Raw genomic sequence first — 20,939 nt, forward strand, 5'->3', positions numbered from 1 at the left:
TATTTATTTTATATATTTAAATGCCATTTAACAAAGAAAAATCAACCAAAAAAATGAGTTCGTGCGTCACCTCTGACACGCGTGTCATAGGTTCGCCATCACTGCCTTAGGCAATATGTCCAAAGGCAAAGAGGCTCTAGGGCAAGACCACTTGATGGACAGAAGAGCCCTGGAATCTGATTGCTACTCGTGTTTCCAGGCTCCTGAGCCTTGCCTCAGATTTTCCTATCAATTAAATTCTACCCTCTTCCTCCTTCGGTGCCATGGGAATAGAAAACAATAGAAAATAGAGAAGCACTAACAAAGCATGAGATGTGAACAGAAATGTTGGGGTGGTATTTTACATCTCTCTCATCGGCCCAAAAAATGTGAGTACAGACTTAGCCTGTTGACCCTTGACAAAGAACCTGGATAGATATGAGGACTCCGGAGCACAGGGAAGCAGCATTCCTGATAAGATTCAAGAGGAAACTACTGACTTTTCATTCAAAGTTGCAAAGAAAGTCAATATGCTCTAATTTCATAGTTATCCAGCTCTTTCTAAACATAGCTGGCAAGGGCTCTGCGAGGTAAACACTTGGCAAGTCTCTCATGGGTCTCCTCAACTTACAGGAATCCTGACTTGATTTGGATTCTGACAGGCTGACAGCAGAAGCGTCCCGGGACTGGTCAATCATGCCAATGTTCACTTTGTGCTTGTAGGGATCCAAGGCCCCCAAAAGCCCTAACACCCGAATGGCCTGGGTGGGGAAGGGGAAGGAAAAAGAAAACACTCATCAAAACATCTGATTACAACAGCTCTCAGGGGCATTCTTCTCATGCCCCATGATATCCGATTCATACCCAGTGACCAGCTACATGAGCAGAATGGAGAGGGACAGGAAGTCTAATCAACATTGTCAGAGCATGTTAATGCCACAAACTTTTGTGTCTGTCTCTCCATTTTCCCAGCAAAGTCTTTGAAGACTAAGCATGCCATGCTCCCTACCTCTCTCCGTGTGCCCTGGTTCTGCTCAGTCTTCAGGAAATTCAGCAGCACCTCAAGCAAAGTGGGGTACTTTCTGTAGGGCTCCACCACATAGCCAGTGCTGGCCACCAACTGTCCCAGGGTCCACAGGGCCACCTGGATAGACAAAAGCTCACATGGTGAGTTGAGCCAATAGGAATTTCCAGTAAAGACACTACGCATGAACAGAAATCCTGAGAGTTGGGACATAAAAACAAGGCTATAAACCATTATGACAATCACTAAATCAAAAAGGAAACAACAGTCCCACCTTTCCCAAAGGAAATCCATAGCCCTTACATAGCTTCACTGAATAATAGAAGTCTGACTCAAAAGGAAATTAAAACTGCTCTTAATTTTAGTCTAGTCACCTAATGACCTCAATGACTAACAGGAAGCCAAGCTGGGGAGGGCAGGCTAAAGCTCTGCTGGCATCCATAGCCCAAGGCCAAGGCTTTCTTTTTCCCGTTAGGGGCTGGGGCCATGACAGATGATTTGCATTTTCTTTTGTCTAGAGGAAATGGCACTGGTCAGCCATGATCCTTACTGAACGTGACTCCTAGCCAGGATGACAGCTAATTCTGGCTCCAAGTCTTTCTTCCCTTTTCTCATTCAGCAAATATTCCAGAGTACATGTTATGTGCTAGATGCTAGCTGGAGACACTGAGGTGACTGAGAGAGACAAGGCCCTGGCCTCATGGAATCTGTCCTTCTGTCCTGCCGTCAGGATTCAGTGATACTCACCTGCCTTTTGGCCAACAGAGAGGAGTCCTGGAGCATGTCCATGATGATAATAAAAAGTTCATCAACCCATTTCCTCATTTCTAGGCCACTAACCTACAACATGAAAAAGAGGGAGTGGATAAAATTAGAAATTGTGACATTAAGAAGTATTTTGACTTCCTTGGAGGTGAAATAGTATTCTTTCCATCCAATGGAAAAGGCAGTTGTCTCCTTACCTGAGCCAACTCTCCTATTGTAGCCAAGACATTATTGATCACACCTGGGTTTGGATCAGGGTCTGGATCCTTCAGTTTCAAAATTAAAGCCTATGGAAACAAAGTATGAGAAACTGAATGCATGTTAGTCTACGAGAAACCTTTCTTTTATAAAAGCAAACTTCACACAGAGACCATCTCAGTCATGGGTAAATTACTGCTAGGTTCATGAAGCCAGGATTTCTCTGGAAAGTGGATTTTCAAACTTTTCTCCATACTGTGCACAAGTTTGACACATGACAGAGCTGGGAAGTGCCATGATTTAAAAACTTTTTCCATGCCTCCTCTAAATTATATCTGTGTGATCATCTGCCCTAATTCACATAAGTTATGAAAGGCAGTACATGGCTCTAACATGTTCAAATTTGAATGTTGTTTCAGATTTTAAAGCTCATTTTTTTTTGTCATTTTGGGGGAGCTGTTTTATGCTGCAAACCACCTACTTCTTTCCAAGCACACATTTGAGGATGTGCTTGAAGCATATCTCTTATAAGGAGAACCTTCTGCTGCAATCTGTGAGATTCTTGGGATTCTTTAACTGAGGGTGCTTGATGTGGCCTTTGTCCCTGGGACCAAAGAAATTGTCCAGTTTGTTCATCATTCCAGTGAGCACTGAAACAGTCTCATCACCCCAAATGAGCAGGCGTAAGACACCCCAGAGCAAGTGACAGTCTGTCTGTCGTGAGTTACCTTCAGAATAGGCTCCATGTAAGGGCGGATGAGTCGGGGAGCGTTGGAGACTAGGTGGCCCAGCATGCGGGCACTCTGCTCTTTGATTCTTCCAATACCGCTGTGCTCCAGCTCTGTCAAAATCTGCAGGGAAGAAAGGCTCACTGCAGCAGAGGAAATTGCAGAGAGGAACTGCGTGCCAAAGGGAAAGTGTGGACAGGAGAAGGAACCAGAACTCCACTGTGGATGAGGTAGCTGCCTGATACTCTATACGTAAAGGACATTTCTGCAGCTCAGTCTTGGAGACAGCAGCGACTGAAAGACAAACTGTTTGAAACCAGCCCCATCTCCCCATCACACCACCCAAGGTCCCACAGTCCTCTCCAGAGCACAGCTTTTAACAGTGCAGCACAGTCACAAAAGACTGAGAAGGGATAGCTGTGAACAGTGTTTTGCAGAAACGAGGAATGAAGGAAGGGCTCTCTGCTGGAAAAAATCTTTGTCCAGACAGCAAATTACTAAGAGTGCCTATAAATAATGACAAAGGAATCAGAGAATAGTCAGAACAGCTATGATGTTGAGAGAAATACCGATATTCAGTAGTGGCTTCAGGCACATCTAGGTAAACCCAAATAGTTAGGGATTATAGCAATAGAATCAATCTCCAAGGACCTTAATGAACAGAGATAACATGATTGTACCGACATCCTTCAAGCACTAGCAAATCACACGTTATGCTCATGGTGACACAGACATGAAGAACTTTTTAGGGGACTCTTTCCCCCTCCCCACGTGGGAGTCTGTGCTGTGAGAATCTTTCCCTTTCCTCACGTGGGAGTCTGTACTTGTTTTTAATAAATTTCCCCCTTTGCTATAAAAAAAAAAGAACTTTTAAAAAATATATTTTTTAATTGCATTCAAAGAAGGGAGAGGGAGAGAGAGAAGGAAACATCAATGATGAGAAAGAACCATTGATCAGCTGCCTCCTGCACACCCCACAATGGGGATTGAGCCTGCAACCCAGGCATGTGCCTTGAACGGGAATCGAACCCGTGACCTCCTGGTTCATAGGTCAACGCTCAACCACTGAGCCACGCCGGCCGGGCTAAGAATTTATTATAGACAGACTTCTGAAGAGTTGAAGTTGCCAGAGGAAATCTCTGAAAAGTGAGGAAAGTGAAAAAACAAAGCTCAGGCTAACTCTGCTACCCAGAGGAGGAGTCCACAATGTGGTGTTATATTTTGTCTTGGTTACTGACTTAAGATTAATCCTGACTTTCTGGATCCTCTTAGCAGCCTGTTTTTCCTGTCACAGCAGACAGCAGCGAGAGAGGATGGAGTGGAATATTAAGAACAGACCCACAACAGCAAGGAGAGATGGCTGACTGGGAAGAAATGGGTACCAGTGAGGGGAGCACGACTCTCTGGGGCAACACAGGGCCAAATTAAAGTACCCCAAACTCACCTCTAGAGCTAGAGAGCATCACTGCACCTTAATCACAATACCCAATGCCCACCTCGATGACCAAGGCAGCAAGAAAAGGCTGAAGCACGTTTAGGTAATGTCCCTATCAAGGCTTGAAAATGTGCACTTCATCTCGGAAAAATTTGCATCTTCAAAACAAGAACGATTACTTAAACTTTGGAGTTTCGGAGGCTAAGACCAGTCCTGATATGCGCGCTCACTGGTGCTTCAGGCTCCCCGGTACCAGCACAGTGAGGCGGCCTGGTAGCTTACTGTAAGCTCCCAGAGAACGCAGGCTCCACCTGGCCTGCTCCCAGCACACTTGGAACACCTTGGAACACATAGGTGCTCAAAAGGTCTGTTAACTGAATTAACACACTGCTGTTCTCACTAGGAGATATTTCTACATCAAGCTTATTTAGCATGATTTGAACTACAGGTTCAACAATGATTTCTTTTTCTTCCCAAAACCTTAAGTATTTTTAAAAGACAAAACAGTAGGTATTCCTAACACAGGCCTAGCCAGCAGTTAAATAAGTAAACTATTAGGCTAAAAATAGAAGTGCCACTGTAAAATCTTCGAATTTATTGAATGGCGATATAATTTATGGTCACTTTAATTATGACAAATTGTGAATAAATAACGTTTCTCTAGGGTAAAAATTACATATATTAATGATTTTCTATGTTTAAGTTCTTTATATGTTATGAAAAGTGTTTATTTCAAAAGAAACTATGGGGGAGAGTCAGGAAGCAGAGGGTGAGGTGGGGACAGGGTAGAAATGGGAGCATAGGAAAGGACTGGGTGAGCCACACTGAGACCCAGAAAAGGTGGGTGGAAGCAACTGGAGGCAGGAAGGACTGAACCACGCATCGCTCACAGGAGGCCAGAAAACTTACTTGGGTAGGTCAAGACAGGTTTCAGCCAGAATAGAAAATCCTACTGGCTCTACCAGCAATGTCAATCTGGATTTACCGCAGGCTCTAGTCCAAGCAGCTTAGTTTGGCATCTCACACTGTTTAAGAATGAAAGCCAGGGACCACAGACCAGGAACAATAACTATGAGAAACAATGTTGGAACCTCATATTTGGCCTCTGTGCTTGACCTAGCATCAGCAAGAAAAGCAGGAGCCTGGAAGGATAGAGAGGTGCTGGGAAGACCATCTGCGGCGAAGAGCGCCAAGAAATAGAATCGCTGGTGACTTGCCAGGAAAAAGAGCTGTGTGAGAGGTTAGTCTGGACTAAGAGGCACACTGGAGTCATACTGACAAGAGACTTATTGAGGTGATAAACACTAGAATTGCCAATTATAAAGCCGGGGAAACGTGGACCTTGGAGCCAAATGTGGCTTTTACCAGGCATCTCAATCCTGTCTTTAAATTCTCTTTCTCCCAACAGCTGTCGTGAGAAAAGTCCTCTCCCACTGCCTCTAGCTTTGACTGTCATATCATTACCTGGATGAGCATCTTGCGCAGGAAAGGCATGACGAAGGCTGGGTTCATGCTACTGAGCCGGCCCACCGTGCAGATGGCCAGCTCCCGGATCTCAAACACCTGGTCATTCAGGGCCACAAACAGGGCCTGCAAATTCTCTGCCTGGGCCAGGTGTGCATCAAAGCGCTCATCCAGGGATGCCAAGACACAGTAGCGAATGTCAGGGTCTGCAAGAACAAGCGAGCCTTTGAACACCTCTTCAATGCACTCATCCTTCCAGCCCTTCCCCAGTGTTCCCTCCACTGCCGTCAGCCTCGTGAGAGGATTCCAGATACCCTTCTCTCATCTAACCTGTCGTTCCTTTCTCTACTCACAGGAACAAAGAGAATAGAATTAAAGACAGGTTATCTTACAACAACAGGATGGCGCAGCCAAACCTAACACCTTGGCAGAGAAAGAGCTGAACGCCATGAGGCTGAAGGTCTCTGGAGAGGCCATGCCATGAAACTGCCCCAAACCTCTAAGCTTCCCGCGACTGCTTCTGTCTAATAAACTTTACCGGGATCTGTTATCCCAACCACGAGCAGCTTGCTGAGCACGTCCGCCACCACTTGCACTGCAGTCTGGCTGACCACGTGTGCGTGGCCGCTGATGAGGTGGACAGAGGGCGTGAGCAGGCGGGAGCAGGTGCGGGCGGCTTCCATGCGGATTTCCTTGTGCTCACTGTTCAGGAAATGATCCGCACAGTGGCGGACAAACTGGGTCAGGGAGTGTCCTGGATATAAAGCAGAGAGAAAACAGAACAATCACTGCTGCTTCAGACAGCAGGTCTGCAACTTGCTAGCTGCATTTTCCACTTTGTGGCTACTAATTCAATTTTCAACAAGATATTGATCAGCAAGACATTGACCCAGAACTCTTCCTAACAATGAGCTTTCAATCATTAGAAAGGCAGAAGGGAGGCGGAGGAGCCGGGAGACAGAAAAAAGGCATTCTCCCATTCTAACTGTCTTTTATTCTCTTCAGAGAATAAATCATTTTGTTTTATTCTGACCCAACCCCAGAGAGTAAAACAATTCTTGATCAAATTTACCTTGTCTATTTTAGTTCCTGATTTAAAGACCAAAAAGAGAGTCTGTTGTAGGCTGGGTTTAAATATAGCTACTTTCTATTCATTACAAAGAAACTGTCCTGGATGTTAATGTGATGAAGGAACTGCAATGGGGAAAACACAGATGGCTGTCTGTATTCAGACCGCATGCCATTCAGGCTTTTGGTACTTGCTTGTTTCCCTATAGGCTTGACTAAGACCGCCTACACGATCTTAAATTTCAAAAAGTGTCCATTTTTCTTTCCTGAACTAAATCTTTCTAGGGAATTAGTGGAGTTTACCTGCAGCTTGGAATTCCAAACTGAACTACACAGCATAGTGCTCTTGGAAATCACACAGCCACAGGAATACAAACACCCAAAGCCCATGCTCACACATGTTAAAGCATTAAGTACCGTCTTAGCTACCCGGAGATGGGGCCTAGGGGATCCATCTCTGACTTTTCCATCTCTGAAGCATTAGTTCCTTGGACCAAAGCACACTTTTCCTGAAACACCATCTGCCCCAAAACGCAGTATGGGACAAAGAAACAAGCAGTAGGAATTAACAATATACAGAAAGACTCTAGGAAAGATGAGCTGCTACAGAGACAGCTCCCCTGTCTCCAAGGCCCCTAGCAAGATCCAGGAATTCTAGACACCCTCATTTCTTTCTCAAGGTACCCAGCATCACTCACTATCTTTGCAAGATCTATTGCAATTTCTTACCTTCAAATTCAAAGCTGCCAAGAGTTCGAAGGGCAAGAGTAATGCTGCCCACATCACTGGCCTCAGGGAGGGTTGTGAGGCCAGGGGAAGCCAGCTGATGGGCCAGGCCCTTGGGCATGCCTGGGTGCCGGAGGGGCTTGTGCATGAGGACCAGGGATAGCATCTTCAGTAGCCCATCTTGGATGTCCTTCTTTAGCTGTGGAATCTGACGGCTCAGGTCGTAGAGCACAGCTGTGAGGGCGGGGCTGAGAGGGAGGACACCAGTCATCCATGGGTTGTATACATGACATTCAGTCTGTTCTTGGGAAGAAACAATCCTCCTTGTCCAGCAAGGGGATCGGGCCCCTTCACGCTTGGTCTTTAAAGTAGATAGGACACTACAGAATACGTGGTCTGAACTCTCTTGGCCTGGTCGCAGATTTCAAAACAATGCGTTTCTGGTTTTTGCCATGAGAGAACTTGCTGAACATAATTCGACCACTGTAGAAGACCAAGTCTCAATAAACAACCTGGGAGTCAGATTGAGAGCACTGTCCTTGTTTTATAGATGAGGGGTGGGGAATGTCCGGCCTGTGGGCCATATAAGGCATGAGAAATCATTTGGTCTGGCCCTGACAAGGCATTAGGGGTGAGTTAATTAAATATCTGACCAAATATAACAGGCTAATTTTTAAGTTGATAATTTTGTATGGCCCAAGAATGATGCTATAAACTATCCAAATGACCCCTGGGAGAAAAAGGTTCCCCACCCCTGTTATAGATGAAGAGAACTAGTGTAGAGAGCTTAAGCAATTTTCCCAATAAACATATAAACGATAGCTGCAAACATTAATTTGGCACTTCTTATATGCAAGGCACTGTGCTAAGAGTGGCTATTTCATGAACGCTTTCACTTAATCCTCCGAACCCTAGACAGCAGGAATTGCTATTATACCCACATTTCAGGTGAGAGAATCGAGGCTCAGAGAAGTAAAGTAACTGAGGATCACATAGCTAGCTAGTGACAAAACCAGGATTTGAAACTAGCCTACGTGTTTAGTGAGAACTATCCTACCTATCCAATTTAGCGTGCAAACAATCATGCCTCGCTCTTTCAACACAGTCACAATCCTATGGCTCATGCCTCTACCAGAGACAGGGAAAGCCGAGGTTTCTGACACCCACCTCAGTCCCACTGCCAGCATAGGCTCCAGCAGCTCCTTGATATCCTGCTGGATGCCTGGCCCCATTGCCCGAGCCAGCATGCTGATGCAGGTGAACACTGTGGCATCCACCTGCATTGCCTTCTGTCTCCTGCAGAGAACCAGAGAGGGGCTAGTTTAGACACAACATCATTCTGTGAGGCCCCACCTCAAAACTGCCTTGGGGCAAGGAGGGCCAGTTACCCAGGTAGGGTCACCACACGTGCAGGTTATCTACTGCACAATTCTAGGGGGTCCATCACACCACAGTCACTGTAGATCTGTCCACAGCATTTAAAACAACAATCCAGCAGATGGCAGCACTGGTAAAGTATCTTGAGGAAGGGGCCCCTTTCCCCAATTCACACAAATGGCACCATGTGGTTTAGTGTGGTGCTGGCCAACGTACCTATTTAGGAAGCAAACTGAACAATGTGTACATTAGGGACCATAAGTGCAGGGCACAGCCATTCTTTGGAAAGAAATTCTTCTCCCTATTAATTGGCCAGAACAATCCTTGCTACTAATACAGGAAAATATAAAGACACAATTAAACCCTGGCCTATCCATCTTGGAGGTGCTAATGGTTGTTTTCATGCTTGATTCATTGGAAAGTTTCAAGAGATGGAATAACTCATCCAACTAAGTTCCAGTCTAGGAGTCTCTCTTTAGGTCTTATATCAAATTAAGACCTTTGAAAGCCAGAGAAAAGAGCAAAACCAGGTGATTCCCAGTGAGTAATAATATTGAAAACAGCACTGGCATCTAACATCCTCACAGGGTATTCAATCAACCCAAAAATATCAATGCCATTTCATTGGGAAAAGGTTGGCACTCAACTGAGGAAGGCTGTTCTTTTTATGATTTTGCTATGACATGGAGGTTAAGGAGACAGAGAATGGACTTAAGCTCCATGGAGATGGATGGTGCATCCTTTCTCTCCCAACTAGGGTGGCAGGGGAAATCAAAACAGAGATGCTTACTTATGGGCAAAGTCCTTAGGGGGCAAGGCTGCTCGGATGATGTCCAGCACACGAGGTAAGTAGATCTTGAACTCAGACCTCACTGCCACAGAAAGGAGCCCCAGGGCTTGGAAGGCTGCTGTCCGTTCCTTCTCCTTCTTGACACAGCTTAGGACATGGTTCATGGTATCCTGGAGGTACTGGGTATCTGCATACAGAAAAGACAAAGTGTATGGCTCAAGGTCAGGGTTGGTCTGTATGTCAAAGGCCAGAGTTCCCATAAATCACTTAGATTTAAGAATATATTAAAAATGCCTGTTAGAAAGATGGTAAGAAGAATTTAGAGGATGTACTAAATAACCAATGACTTATGCTTGATAATCACTCTTCAAATACACCTTTTGGAAATACTAAAAATATAACTTTTTTTTTTTTTAATTAGAAAAACCCACAAAACTTATAGGGTCTCCAAAACAATATCACATAATTGTTCCATTAGCGTTATACTTTGAGGAAAAGATTACATCCTCCTTTTTAAGGAATATATGTTACATCTTGTTTAAAAACAAAGAGAGGATCACCTAAACTATTTTATATTGTATTGAAAATTTAAAGTAATATTAAATACTATTTGCAATAAACAGGCCATTCCATTTAGGTTAGGCCTAGAAATCACTGCCATTACCTAGAGCAGTGGTTCTCAACCTTCCTAATGCCGCGACCCTTTAATACAGTTCCTCATGTTGTGGTGACCCCCAATTTCATTGTTACAAATTGAACATAATTAAAGCATAGTGATTAATCACAAAAAACAGTATGTAATTATGTATGTGTTTTCCGATGGTCTTAGGCGACCCCTGTGAAAGGGTCGTTCGACCCCCAAAGGGGTCGCGACCCAGAGGTTGAGAACCGCTGACCTAGAGATTCCTGTTACATTTATATTTAACAGAACAAGATTGAGTCTGTAATTTGGAAATCCACATGTGTGTGTTCATTAAGTTTACATTAGCCAATGTGCATGGGTAGATGATTCTTGGGCAATTTAAGCTAAAGTGTTATTACTCCTGTAAAGGCTGGAATTTCTTGATTCTTGCCTCTTCTTATGTTTCTTCTGTTCCATTTAATTGGCACCAGAAGCACATAACAGCAGAGAGGGAAGGACCACACATCCATTAGAAAGTTAGGGGTGTCGAGGGCTTCTGAATCACCGTTAGGAGACAGTGCATTAGACTCCCAAACAGCACATACACATCACTATATTTATTCTAACAAGACACGTCTTCTCCCACAGCTCTTGTGAGCAAATGACATTAAAGCATGCTGGGGCTTGAAAACGGCCACAGTGACTCGACCCTACCACCAGAGTGCATCATCAAGGAAAACCAGGCCTTTGCAAAGGGGAACAGCAGTTCAGCAGGAAACGGACCTAACTCAAGAGAAGTTCCTTTTCTAGATTTAGCACCCTAAGAGATTAGGAATCTGACTTTGTTAGAGATTCCAACCCAATCAATCTTAGGGTATTTTTGATGTTCAGAAAGCTGACATCATCAGGAAATTCGAGCAATGACTTCTAAACTACAAACTTTAAATAGGCAGCACTTTCCTGATGAGACATGTACTTTGGAGGCTGCCCAGAAGAATTTCAATGGCATATTTTAGTATATTATTTAATAAAACAACAAAAACCCACTTCAAAAGAATAACCCAGGGGCCCTCTGAGTCTTTGTGTTCTGCTGCCGGCAGCCTTTGGAACATACTAGGGGAACTGCTTCCACACCATGCCAGACTTTCATCAAATTTGGCCTAGTTATTCGGGTTTTCTTTTGAACCACAGACTTTCAACCCAAGATCATTTACAGCTCTACTGAACTGGGGCATGTCTGGTCATTAAAAAGAAAAAAGCTGCTGGTATCAAGTGGGAAGAATGGAAAGCTGAAAAAATAGGGGTGATTTTCATAATATCATTTCTCTCTGGTTTATTGATTTTATGTGGCTAATTGTCTTGTCCTTACGCAACACAGTTCTGTTCTCGCACAAAGCACATTTAACAGCTCAACAGCTCTATATTTCTCCTGCTTGCATCTGGGCTGGGTGGTGTGAAATGAGTCTGTGCTAGGGAATGGCATCTGCCGAGGGTCAGGCTGGCCTTCCACTTACGCTCCGGGCTCTTACTTGGTCCTGAATGCTTCAGTGTGCACCACAATGAAGTACAAGGACATGTCCCAGATGGGGCCTCTACACTCAGCACATACAGAGGTGAAACAGGACATAAATATGAGCAGGCAACTGGAGCATACTGTAATTGTCACCTTTATCTAATTTCTAAAATGGATTTGAAGTACCTAGAGGCAGCAATAGTTCCCATTTTGGAGGGCTTACTCTGTGCCAGGCACTTAGAGCAGGTGCTCAGGCATTACTGCAGTTCACCTTGTGATGCAGAGATTGCTGTTTTAATGTTACTGTCCAAAACCTCAGCTACAGACAGAGGCAGGATTCACCCCAGGTCTGACGCATAAGCCTTTGCACAGCTGGGGCTATCATGGAAGAGGCAAGGAATATTTCTAGCTGGAGTAATCCAGGAAGGCCTCGGGGAAGCCAGTATCTGCGTTGGGCCACCTTCAGGAGCCAGGAATTCATTTCCCGCTGACAAAGGGCGGAGTATGGGAACCCACCGTCTATTATCCACGAAACCCGCCTCTGGGACATTCAGCCCTTTCTTCCTGTGAGTGGAGAGGCATCTCAGTGACCTCCTCAGAGGCAGAAGCAGGACAGTTGCCCAGTCCTCCCTGCCCCACCGAGTATCTAAAATGCAACTCCCTTCCTTTGGTCTCTTTTTAGTCCATTCATGACCTTGTTGTTGGCTTCCATACCTGAGAACTTGCTTGGCTCTAGAACTGCCTCTGTGCCTACACGTTCTGCTACCTCAGACATCTATAGAAAACCTGAACTAATACGACTGAAATTGGACAGGAGGCAAAGAAACCAGAGACTAGCCTCTAGTTGGCATTGCTTCAAATGAGAAGCAGACATAACTTTTTGGAATCACTTCTCTGTTTAATTACCCTTAAGTGGGTAATGACGTCTTCCACGGACATCCTCACCTGTGAAGGCAGAAGGTCGGAAGGCGGCCAAGCGGGGTAACAAATTAAGGATTGTCATTTGAATCAGCGAGTTCTTGCTATTCCTGCATTTCAGCACCCACTGGCACACCTGAGAGAGGAAGGGTACAGGGTTGGCAAAGGAAAGGGAGGTATGGAGCTTGGAAGGAGGGAGCGGGCCTCTTGCCACCTACCTGATCAAATTTCTCCTCCATCAAGTCTCTGCAACACCGGCTCTCCACCAGAGTGGACTTAGCTGGGCTGGGGGAAGCCCCAAATCCCATGAGGCTTTGGTGAGAGCTGTACCCCAGCAGTCCCACCAAGGCGTTTGACGGCTGGGGCTGTACAGCCTGGAAACTGGTGAAGGGGGTAATGTGACGAGGTTTCGTTCCGAAGCCCATGAGATCTTTGCAGTACTTGTCATGTACCAACTGCTGCTGTGTTATTTCTTCCATTTCTTCTCTCAGGCGCTATATATGTAGGGAGAAAAACACCACCTTTCTTTAAAAGTAGCATTTGCCCAGGCACTGTGACCCTACAGAGCAGCACATTTGCCCGACCCTGAAAGGAACTAGCTCCAAAGTGGACGGTGGCCACTCTTCAACTTTAGGATGAAGGTTTCTCCAGAACCCTACAGGAGGCCACCTACCGGGATAACAGATTAGAACAAAATTTTGTTCTAATTTAGGTAAAAGAGCACCACCTACTGAACAATAAAGAAGCAGTAGGATGCGACTGCCAAGGACTCGCCCTCCCCCCACCCCAAGTTGGTTTGGGAAAGCTGATTTGCAAATTGCTTTGCCTACAGACCCGAGTCACAGCAAGGAAGTCTCTTGCTAAGGTGAGGGGCAGCCCCACTCCAGCATCCTGTTAAGGCCAGTCTGCTTTCTTGCTTCTGGCCGGAAACCCAGGTAGAAACAACTTAGGCAAATCATTCTCTAAGAACCCTAGGAATTCCATAGGAGGTGTGCAATATGCTGGCTGGCACAGAACTCACATCTATTCCCTGTTCAAAGGGCTGCTTAGCAATTCACCCTCCAACAGTCCAAAATGAGGATATAAAACAATTTTCTAAACTTCCAAACTTTTCTCAACACAGATTCCACCCCAACCCCCCACGCCAAATCTTGTCTCCTATTCCTGTCAAGGTCACCAATGACTCTTATGCTGCTAAATCTGAAGGCCAGTTCTCAGGCCTCTACTTATGTGACTTATCTGCAGCATTTGATCCAACTTACTATTTCCTCCTCCCTGAAACTCTTTCTTCACTTGGCTTCTTGGACCTAGAGCTTTCCCGCCATGGTTGCTCCTCATTTCTTGACCTCGGGGTCTCAGACGCTATCTCTTGTCCAATGCTAGCTGAAGATGCCCTCTACCTTGTAGCCACTCTAATCTGCCCCTCCCATCTCCATCTTCCCCCTCAGTAAATGGCAATCCCAGTTTCCCAGGCCAAACACCTGGACTCTTCTCTCTCCCATCGACCTCCAAATCCCAAATTCAGAACCCAGCCACTCCTGGTACCCCTATAGCTGCCACTATGGTCCAGGCCACAAAGGTCCCCTGCTAAGACTGCTGCAGTTCTCTCTGAACTAGACTCCTGGCTTCAACCCTTGCCCCTTCGATAAGCCATTTTCAACACAGTGGCCAGAGCGATCCTTTTGAAACATGAGTCAAATGCCACTCCACTGCTTAAAACCATTAATAGCTTCCCACTTCACATACAAAGTCTACAGCCTGGCTTCTGAGACCTTATGTGATGTGCCCCCACCCTGCCCCAGGCATTCCTCCAACCCCCTCTCCCACCTCCTCCCTTCTCCTGCTCTGCTCAGCCACAATGGTGACCCTGCTGCTTCCCAAAAAGAGCGGCCTACTCCTGTCTCCTCAGGGCCTTTGTGCCTGCAGAATCAGCTGCCTGGACTGCTCTTCCCCAGGTACTTGTATGGCTTTTTTTCTCACCTCTCCCATGACTGTGCTCAAACATCACCATATTTTAAAAGATAATCCTTAATCCATGCGAGCATCCCTATTCCCTTTCCCGGCCCTACTTTTCTCCATAGCATTCATTGCTGTAAGATACACTGTACAGATTTACTTATTTGTGCATTGTCTGTCTCCCCCTGCTAGAATGAAATGTTTTATTCATGCTGCATTATTCTAGCTCTTAATACATGATGTAGCTTGCCCATAGTATTAGGAAATTACAATACCTTACATCTGGATAGTTCTTGGGAATTTACAAAGTACCACGATAAGAGCATTTTGTTTAAATCTGTGAGTTAGGAAATACTGTCCTGTGTTACTGGGAGAAAACAAAGGTACCAGAGCTGTCTGGGCTACCATGGAAAGCACCACGTCATATATGGCTGGGCAAATCTCTGAGGGCTACCATTTAAGGAATCCCCACTATGCATCAAGAAACCTCCCAGGAACTCAATGAGGAGAGTAAAATCCCTGTCAAAAGTGAGGAAAATGAGACTAAAGGAGGTAAAGTAATTGATTTACTGCCTGTTTCCCTTCTCCGTGAGGACAAGGACCTTGCTTTGTCTGGCTCAGGGTGTCAGGGAGAAGCCTGGACTTCCCTGACACGGCTTCTCACCTCTCCCTCCATGCTGCTGATTCGGACCAGCTCGTTGAGGATCAGCAAAGCTCCATGGATCCGATCATCCCGATTCATGCCCTTCTCCTTGGCCAAGGTCTCATCAAACCCTTTCTCTGCTTCTTCAAACGTGTGCTATGTAGAGAGAGAGAATGCCTTAATTACCCAACATCCAAAATTAGAGAGGACACAGGCAGACCCCATCTATATGGGGGTTCGGAGGAGTTAGCGTGCCTGCCCAGTGCCTTGTACCAGTATCATCGATAATACTAACTCACCAAGCTCTCACCTTTAATTTAGCTTCAACTCTCCCAATACCATGAGGCAGATACCATTACAGCCCTATTTTAATAAATAAAAAATAGAGGCTCAACGAAATTACGTGACTTGTCCCAGGTCACATAGAAAAGCCAAAACTAGAACCCAAGTCTCCAACCTCATGTTCAGGGCTCTTTTTGTTGTACAGGCTCCTTAGTAAATTCTCTTGTCAACAGCAATCAGCACAGGGCTCAACATTCTAGAGGAGAGAGAACTGGCACTTTCTAAATTAGTATTAACCGTATTTCATCGATTCTGAGACACCCCTTTTTTCCTATTTTAAGGTATCTGAAAAGAGATATCTTATCATTGTTGACAAGAAGGCACTGAGTCACAGTTTAATTGGCATCATATTTTCAGTCTTAGTGGTACATGAAATAATGGTATGCTACCCATGAATCTTTGCTTTATTGAAATAATAAAATAACTGTTGATTTACTAGTACACTGAGCTTAAAAAAATCATGAGACCAAAACAAACTTGCTGTGTGGCCAGGGGCCTGTTGCTGCCCAAGGCCCGGTGATACTCTTTGTGCATGTGCTTTGCTAGCGGCTGGAACGGAACCATCTCCTCACCCTGTACCACTGAGGCTTCTGCATCTCCTTTGGCTCACGCTGGGTGGTGAGAATCAGACAGGCACGAAGGGCGGCTACAGCTCCTTCACGGATGGCCTGCTTGGGGTCCCACACAGCCACGAAAATGTTGTCAAAGAAGGGCTGCACTTGCTGGAAGAAGAAGGTGGGGACGCTGATGGCCAGCTCACGGAGAACCAGAACCTAGGAGAAAAAGGCACACTTAGAACTCTCATCTGTATCATGGAACTTTTTTAATGTTTTCTTTTTTTTAAGTTGATTTCAGAGAGGGAGTGGGAGAGGGAGATAGAAACATCAATGAGAATCACTGATCAGCTGCCCCCTGCACATAGCCTACTAGGGTTTGAGCCCAAAACCCATGCATGTGCCCTGACCGGGAATTGAACCATGACCTCCTGGTTCATAAGTCAATGCTCAACCACTGAGCCACACCAGCCAAGCTGTATCACACAGTTTTGTTCTCTCAGGAATATAGCTTCTGGCTTCCTAGAACCTATGTACATCAGAAAAAGAGCAGACTTGGGAATTCTGGGGCTCTAGGAAGGAAAGGAAAACTGCTCAAACATCCGCGTTCATTATCCTAGAGTGCTTACACACGATGCTGGTAATGTTAGAACACAAGCTCTGGAGGGGCAGGCTTGTTTTGTATCCTGTTTTACTGGCAGCCTAGCCCCATACATACAATATAGCAAGTTTTCAATAAACACTTACTGAATGAATGAAAAATCCTCTTTAATACCTAATCTTGTTATTATTTTCACTCGGCAGTGAAAGAAAGTAAAGATCAGAGGTTGCCCCAAGTTATAGAGTTAGGAAATGGCAAGGCCAAGACTTGAACCACGGTCCCAATGCGGGCCCCTCCCCCACACCATTCTCCCTCCTTGTGGTGCTGCCTCCTCATGAGGGAGCTGACTGGAAAGGATCTGATTGATGCCTGTGACCCCCCCATCACATTCATGTCCAAATTCTCCCTCTTGAAGACAGACTCTCCTATCTCACAGCATGGCGTCCTAGCCCAACAAACCAGCCTCAGGGAAAGCTTTGAAAACCACGGAAGATGTACCCCCAAAAGAAGAGGATAAGCTACCACTCCCCCAAATGCAGAATAGCCAATGGGAAAAGAGGAAGTCTGGGCTAAGCACCAACCAATGAACAAATGTCTACAAAATAAACAGGAAAGGCTGACCAACTCTCCCACTGGGGGTGGTGAAGGTATCTACTCCCCCTGCTCCTCTCTTAATCCCAGTTCTTGCATATTCCCCCGGTAGATGCAGAGACCTTGGCAAAGACACGGTAGGGATCATGCAGATAGTACAGCTGTCTGGGGCTTTGGAGTCTTTTGGCTGTGGCTTCTTCTCTTGCTATGGCTCTTGCAATTTTGATTCTAGAAAATCAGAGCTCAGGATAAACACTGCACGTAGGGCTGCCTCTCAAGCAATGAAAAAACAACTTTTAAGTTTCCTCTTCAGGTGCAAAGCTCAGGGTGAAGACAGAAAGGAATTCCGGACAGAACCTAAGGCCACCAAGAAGCAGTGTCTCTGCCTGGAGCATCCCCTCTCATTCTCTGCCCCTCGGGGACCTAAGCACATTGTGTGAGGGATCCCGACACGATGCCATCACTCTCTAGGCCTGGCTGGCTGTGCTCCTGCAGGCACTCACAGCTGCGTGTCTCCGGCCCTCGTTGCGGTCAGCGCCCAGCCATTCCAGGGCTCGCTTCACCTCAAACTCCACATACTCAGCGGTAAAAGTGTCCCCTGCCATGGCGAGGCGACCAATGGCCTTGGATGCCATTTCCATGACAACTGGGTCATTAGAGGGGAGGAGGTTCCGAAGATAATTAGCAAATCGCCCGATTCGGGTGGCATTCCCACCTTCCACTCCTATGAGGCTGGCTGGAAAAGAGAAAGGCAAAAGGTGAGGATGAACACATGCGGTCCAGGAAAGGGTGTTGCCTTGAAAGGAAAGCTGGCAGGACCCCTTCCTTTCATTCTGAGTACACACTGTAATGTCCAGACGGTAAGCAATGCAGACACTTTTCATTTTAACCAACAGATTTGATATTTGTACAAGGATATTTGCATAAAGCAAAATGCTCTCATTTTAGTATATATAATTTGTTTTCTCAAGAAAAGGAAAAGAAACTGGGACTGAAAATTAAATCGCAGGCTGGATGACCACCTCTGGGAGTTGAAAATTACCTGCCTTTTGTTCACTGTCCCAACTCTACTTTTCCATTCATGAGCCTTATGGCAAATATTACTCTACAGAGAAATTAGAACCTGCAAAGAGCTACATGGGGTGGTGGAAAGAAAGCTGGCTTCTAGTCTCAGCTCTGGCACACTGTCTGGCCTAGAAAAGTTGCTTCATGGTTCTGAGACTCCATATCTGAAAATACTTGCTTTGCCTACGTGCCAGGACTATTGCTATAATTAATACCTAAATAAGTACATGGAAAGCCACCGAGCTCCTTAAAATTCAATAAACGAATATGAACTAAGCATCTAATAAGCAGCAGATACGGGGTGCAGTGGACACAAAGGTGAACAGTCCTTTGTTCCCAGTTGATACTGTCACCAGAGACTCTGTCCTTACCTATGGCCAAGATGCCACCTTTCCTCTCATTGGCATCTGAGCTGGAAACCAGTTCAAAAATGTGATGGTTCAGCTGATCATAGAAGCGAGTAGACTCCTCTTGACTCATCTGCAAAGGAAGATGTACTCAGAACAATTTCTAGTGTCTCCCTGATGATGGTGATGGTGCTGGTGGCGTGGTTTCCAAAAAATAGGACCTGACAGGTATCAGCAGGTATGGTTTAAACCGAACATAACAAAGGCACTTCCCATTTCTATAAACTATAGAGCAACTGAACTCATAATTCATCTATTTATTTAACAAATACTATTGAGTATACTCCGAGGGTCCTATCCTCGGATCTAGTACCAGGGGTGTAAGAACGAACAAGACAATATCCCCGACCTCCAGTTTGGTCTCTATTTTAAAAACCCCAAGCTCTTCCAACCCACCCCAACCAATGTTATCAGGCAAAAAGAATCAAAGGTCTGTGATTTTCACACTGAATCAATGCAGTGTGAAAAAGAAAAAAAAAAAAATTTAAAAACAGCTGACTCTAAGCTGATTCCTAAAGTGTCACAACACCGAGAGGCCACAGAAAGGTATAACCGCAGCAAAGGAACCTGCATATTTTAGGGATGTGAGAAACTGGGTGCCTTTCTGAAATAGAATCTTACTTAGCTGTCCAACGAAATCTAAGCCAGGGATGGTGCACTCTTAGCCCAAACATCCGTAACGAATGGCCCCAAATCACAGAAGCCCCCACCTCTCGAAGCTCCATGGTGACATAGTGCTGGAGCTCCTTGGCAGCTTTGGCCCTGGTCTCCTCATTCCGGCTCTTCAGGCCGCTGGCAAACTGCTGCAGGATGCTCACATTGCTAGATGCCATGGCAGCTGCAGCGGCGGCCGCGGGTCCGGTGCCAAGCATCTTGCCCTGAGGTTCTGTGGAGAAAAGCTTCCTTTAATATTCTGGATAACAAACTACGGCGATAAACTTATTTATGGCCCCGTTCCTCAACACAGATCTCCACCCTGTCCACGTCAGGTAGGGAGACCTCGCTGAGGACTGTGTAGAAAGCCTCTATTTATTCAACAATGACTCATGTTTAGAAGAGGCAGCATAGTAAGAGGGTCAAATTGTGGGCTGTGGAGCCAGGCTACCTGAGTTTGAATCCAACCCCAAATTATATACCTTGAGAAAATACTTAAAATGTCTATTTCCTCAGCTGCCACTGGGCAATAATAATACCTAACTCATAGGGTTGATGTGAGGACTAAGTAAGTTAATACATGTTAAAAAGTGCTGGGCACACCGCGAGTTCTTAAAATTGTTAGCTATTATTATCATTATTACTACGATGCACATGGCAGAGAGCCAGGTACTAAAAGTGGGGAGGTAAGAGAGAATAAATCATACCTACAACTACCTCTTTCCTCAAAGAGTTCAATTTAAAGAGAGTAATTATTCTATAGCAACACGGTCCAACTGAAATAAAATACAAACTGCAAATGTAATTTTAAATTTCCTAGTAGCCATATAAAAAAAGTAAAAAGAAACGGGTGAAATGAACTTTATTTAATACAATATATCCAAAATATCACTTCAATGTTATTAATATCAAACATGGATATATTTCCATCCTTTTTTTTGTACCGAATGTCTAAAATCTAGTGTGCATCTTACACTTACAACAATCTCAGTTTGGACGAGTCACATTTCAAACACGCTACGCCACATGTGGCTGGTGGCACGGCATTGGACAGTGCGGGTCTATAGAATACTAATACTTGAAAGGACCCCAAGAGCATTCATTCATTCCTGCATTAGGTACCATCTCTTCTCTCCATGAGCTTACAACCTGGGGGTGAATACAAATAATCAGGCAACCGCAATAAAGCGGCCATAATAGGGCTCAGCCAACATATATATACATATATATATGTCTTCACATACATTATATGTTATATATATACCTACACATATATTATATACATTATAAACATTATACATATTACATATATAGTTACATGTACACCTACATAAATACATATCTCCTACGTATGTCCAGATTATATTAGAAAACCAGTTTTTCAAAATTCTTATTTTGAAAGAATTTGTGATGCTGAGAAAGAAAAAATAAACAAGGAGTAAATGCTTTTGAAAGCTTTTCAATACTCCAGTGCCAAGAAAATGACTGCAAAGGAAGTGTCACCCTTTCGGGGAGAGGA

General features: G+C 45.0%; 1 protein-coding gene across 1 annotated transcript in view; it reads right to left on the reverse strand.

The window, feature by feature from the left end:
* MTOR (mechanistic target of rapamycin (serine/threonine kinase)) overlaps positions 1-20,652 on the reverse strand; it is a 113,597-nt gene extending 92,945 nt beyond the window's left edge. Inside the window, exons 1-18 of the mRNA XM_005873432.2 lie at positions 20,401-20,652; positions 19,477-19,652; positions 18,731-18,839; positions 17,798-18,030; positions 16,121-16,321; positions 15,228-15,362; positions 12,826-13,101; positions 12,635-12,743; positions 9,555-9,741; positions 8,555-8,683; positions 7,391-7,635; positions 6,132-6,347; positions 5,594-5,799; positions 2,695-2,817; positions 1,966-2,055; positions 1,751-1,843; positions 989-1,123; positions 611-740 (exon numbers count right to left, since the gene is read on the reverse strand). Of these exons, the coding sequence (XP_005873494.1) occupies positions 611-740; positions 989-1,123; positions 1,751-1,843; positions 1,966-2,055; positions 2,695-2,817; positions 5,594-5,799; positions 6,132-6,347; positions 7,391-7,635; positions 8,555-8,683; positions 9,555-9,741; positions 12,635-12,743; positions 12,826-13,101; positions 15,228-15,362; positions 16,121-16,321; positions 17,798-18,030; positions 18,731-18,839; positions 19,477-19,638 (2,779 nt within the window). The 5' untranslated portion in view covers positions 19,639-19,652; positions 20,401-20,652. The remainder of the gene's footprint in view (positions 1-610; positions 741-988; positions 1,124-1,750; positions 1,844-1,965; positions 2,056-2,694; positions 2,818-5,593; positions 5,800-6,131; positions 6,348-7,390; positions 7,636-8,554; positions 8,684-9,554; positions 9,742-12,634; positions 12,744-12,825; positions 13,102-15,227; positions 15,363-16,120; positions 16,322-17,797; positions 18,031-18,730; positions 18,840-19,476; positions 19,653-20,400) is intronic.
* Between the last annotated feature and the right edge of the window lie 287 nt (positions 20,653-20,939).

The sequence above is a fragment of the Myotis brandtii genome, unplaced genomic scaffold, assembly GCF_000412655.1.
Source record: "Myotis brandtii unplaced genomic scaffold, ASM41265v1 scaffold410, whole genome shotgun sequence".
Lineage (NCBI taxonomy): Eukaryota > Metazoa > Chordata > Mammalia > Chiroptera > Vespertilionidae > Myotis > Myotis brandtii.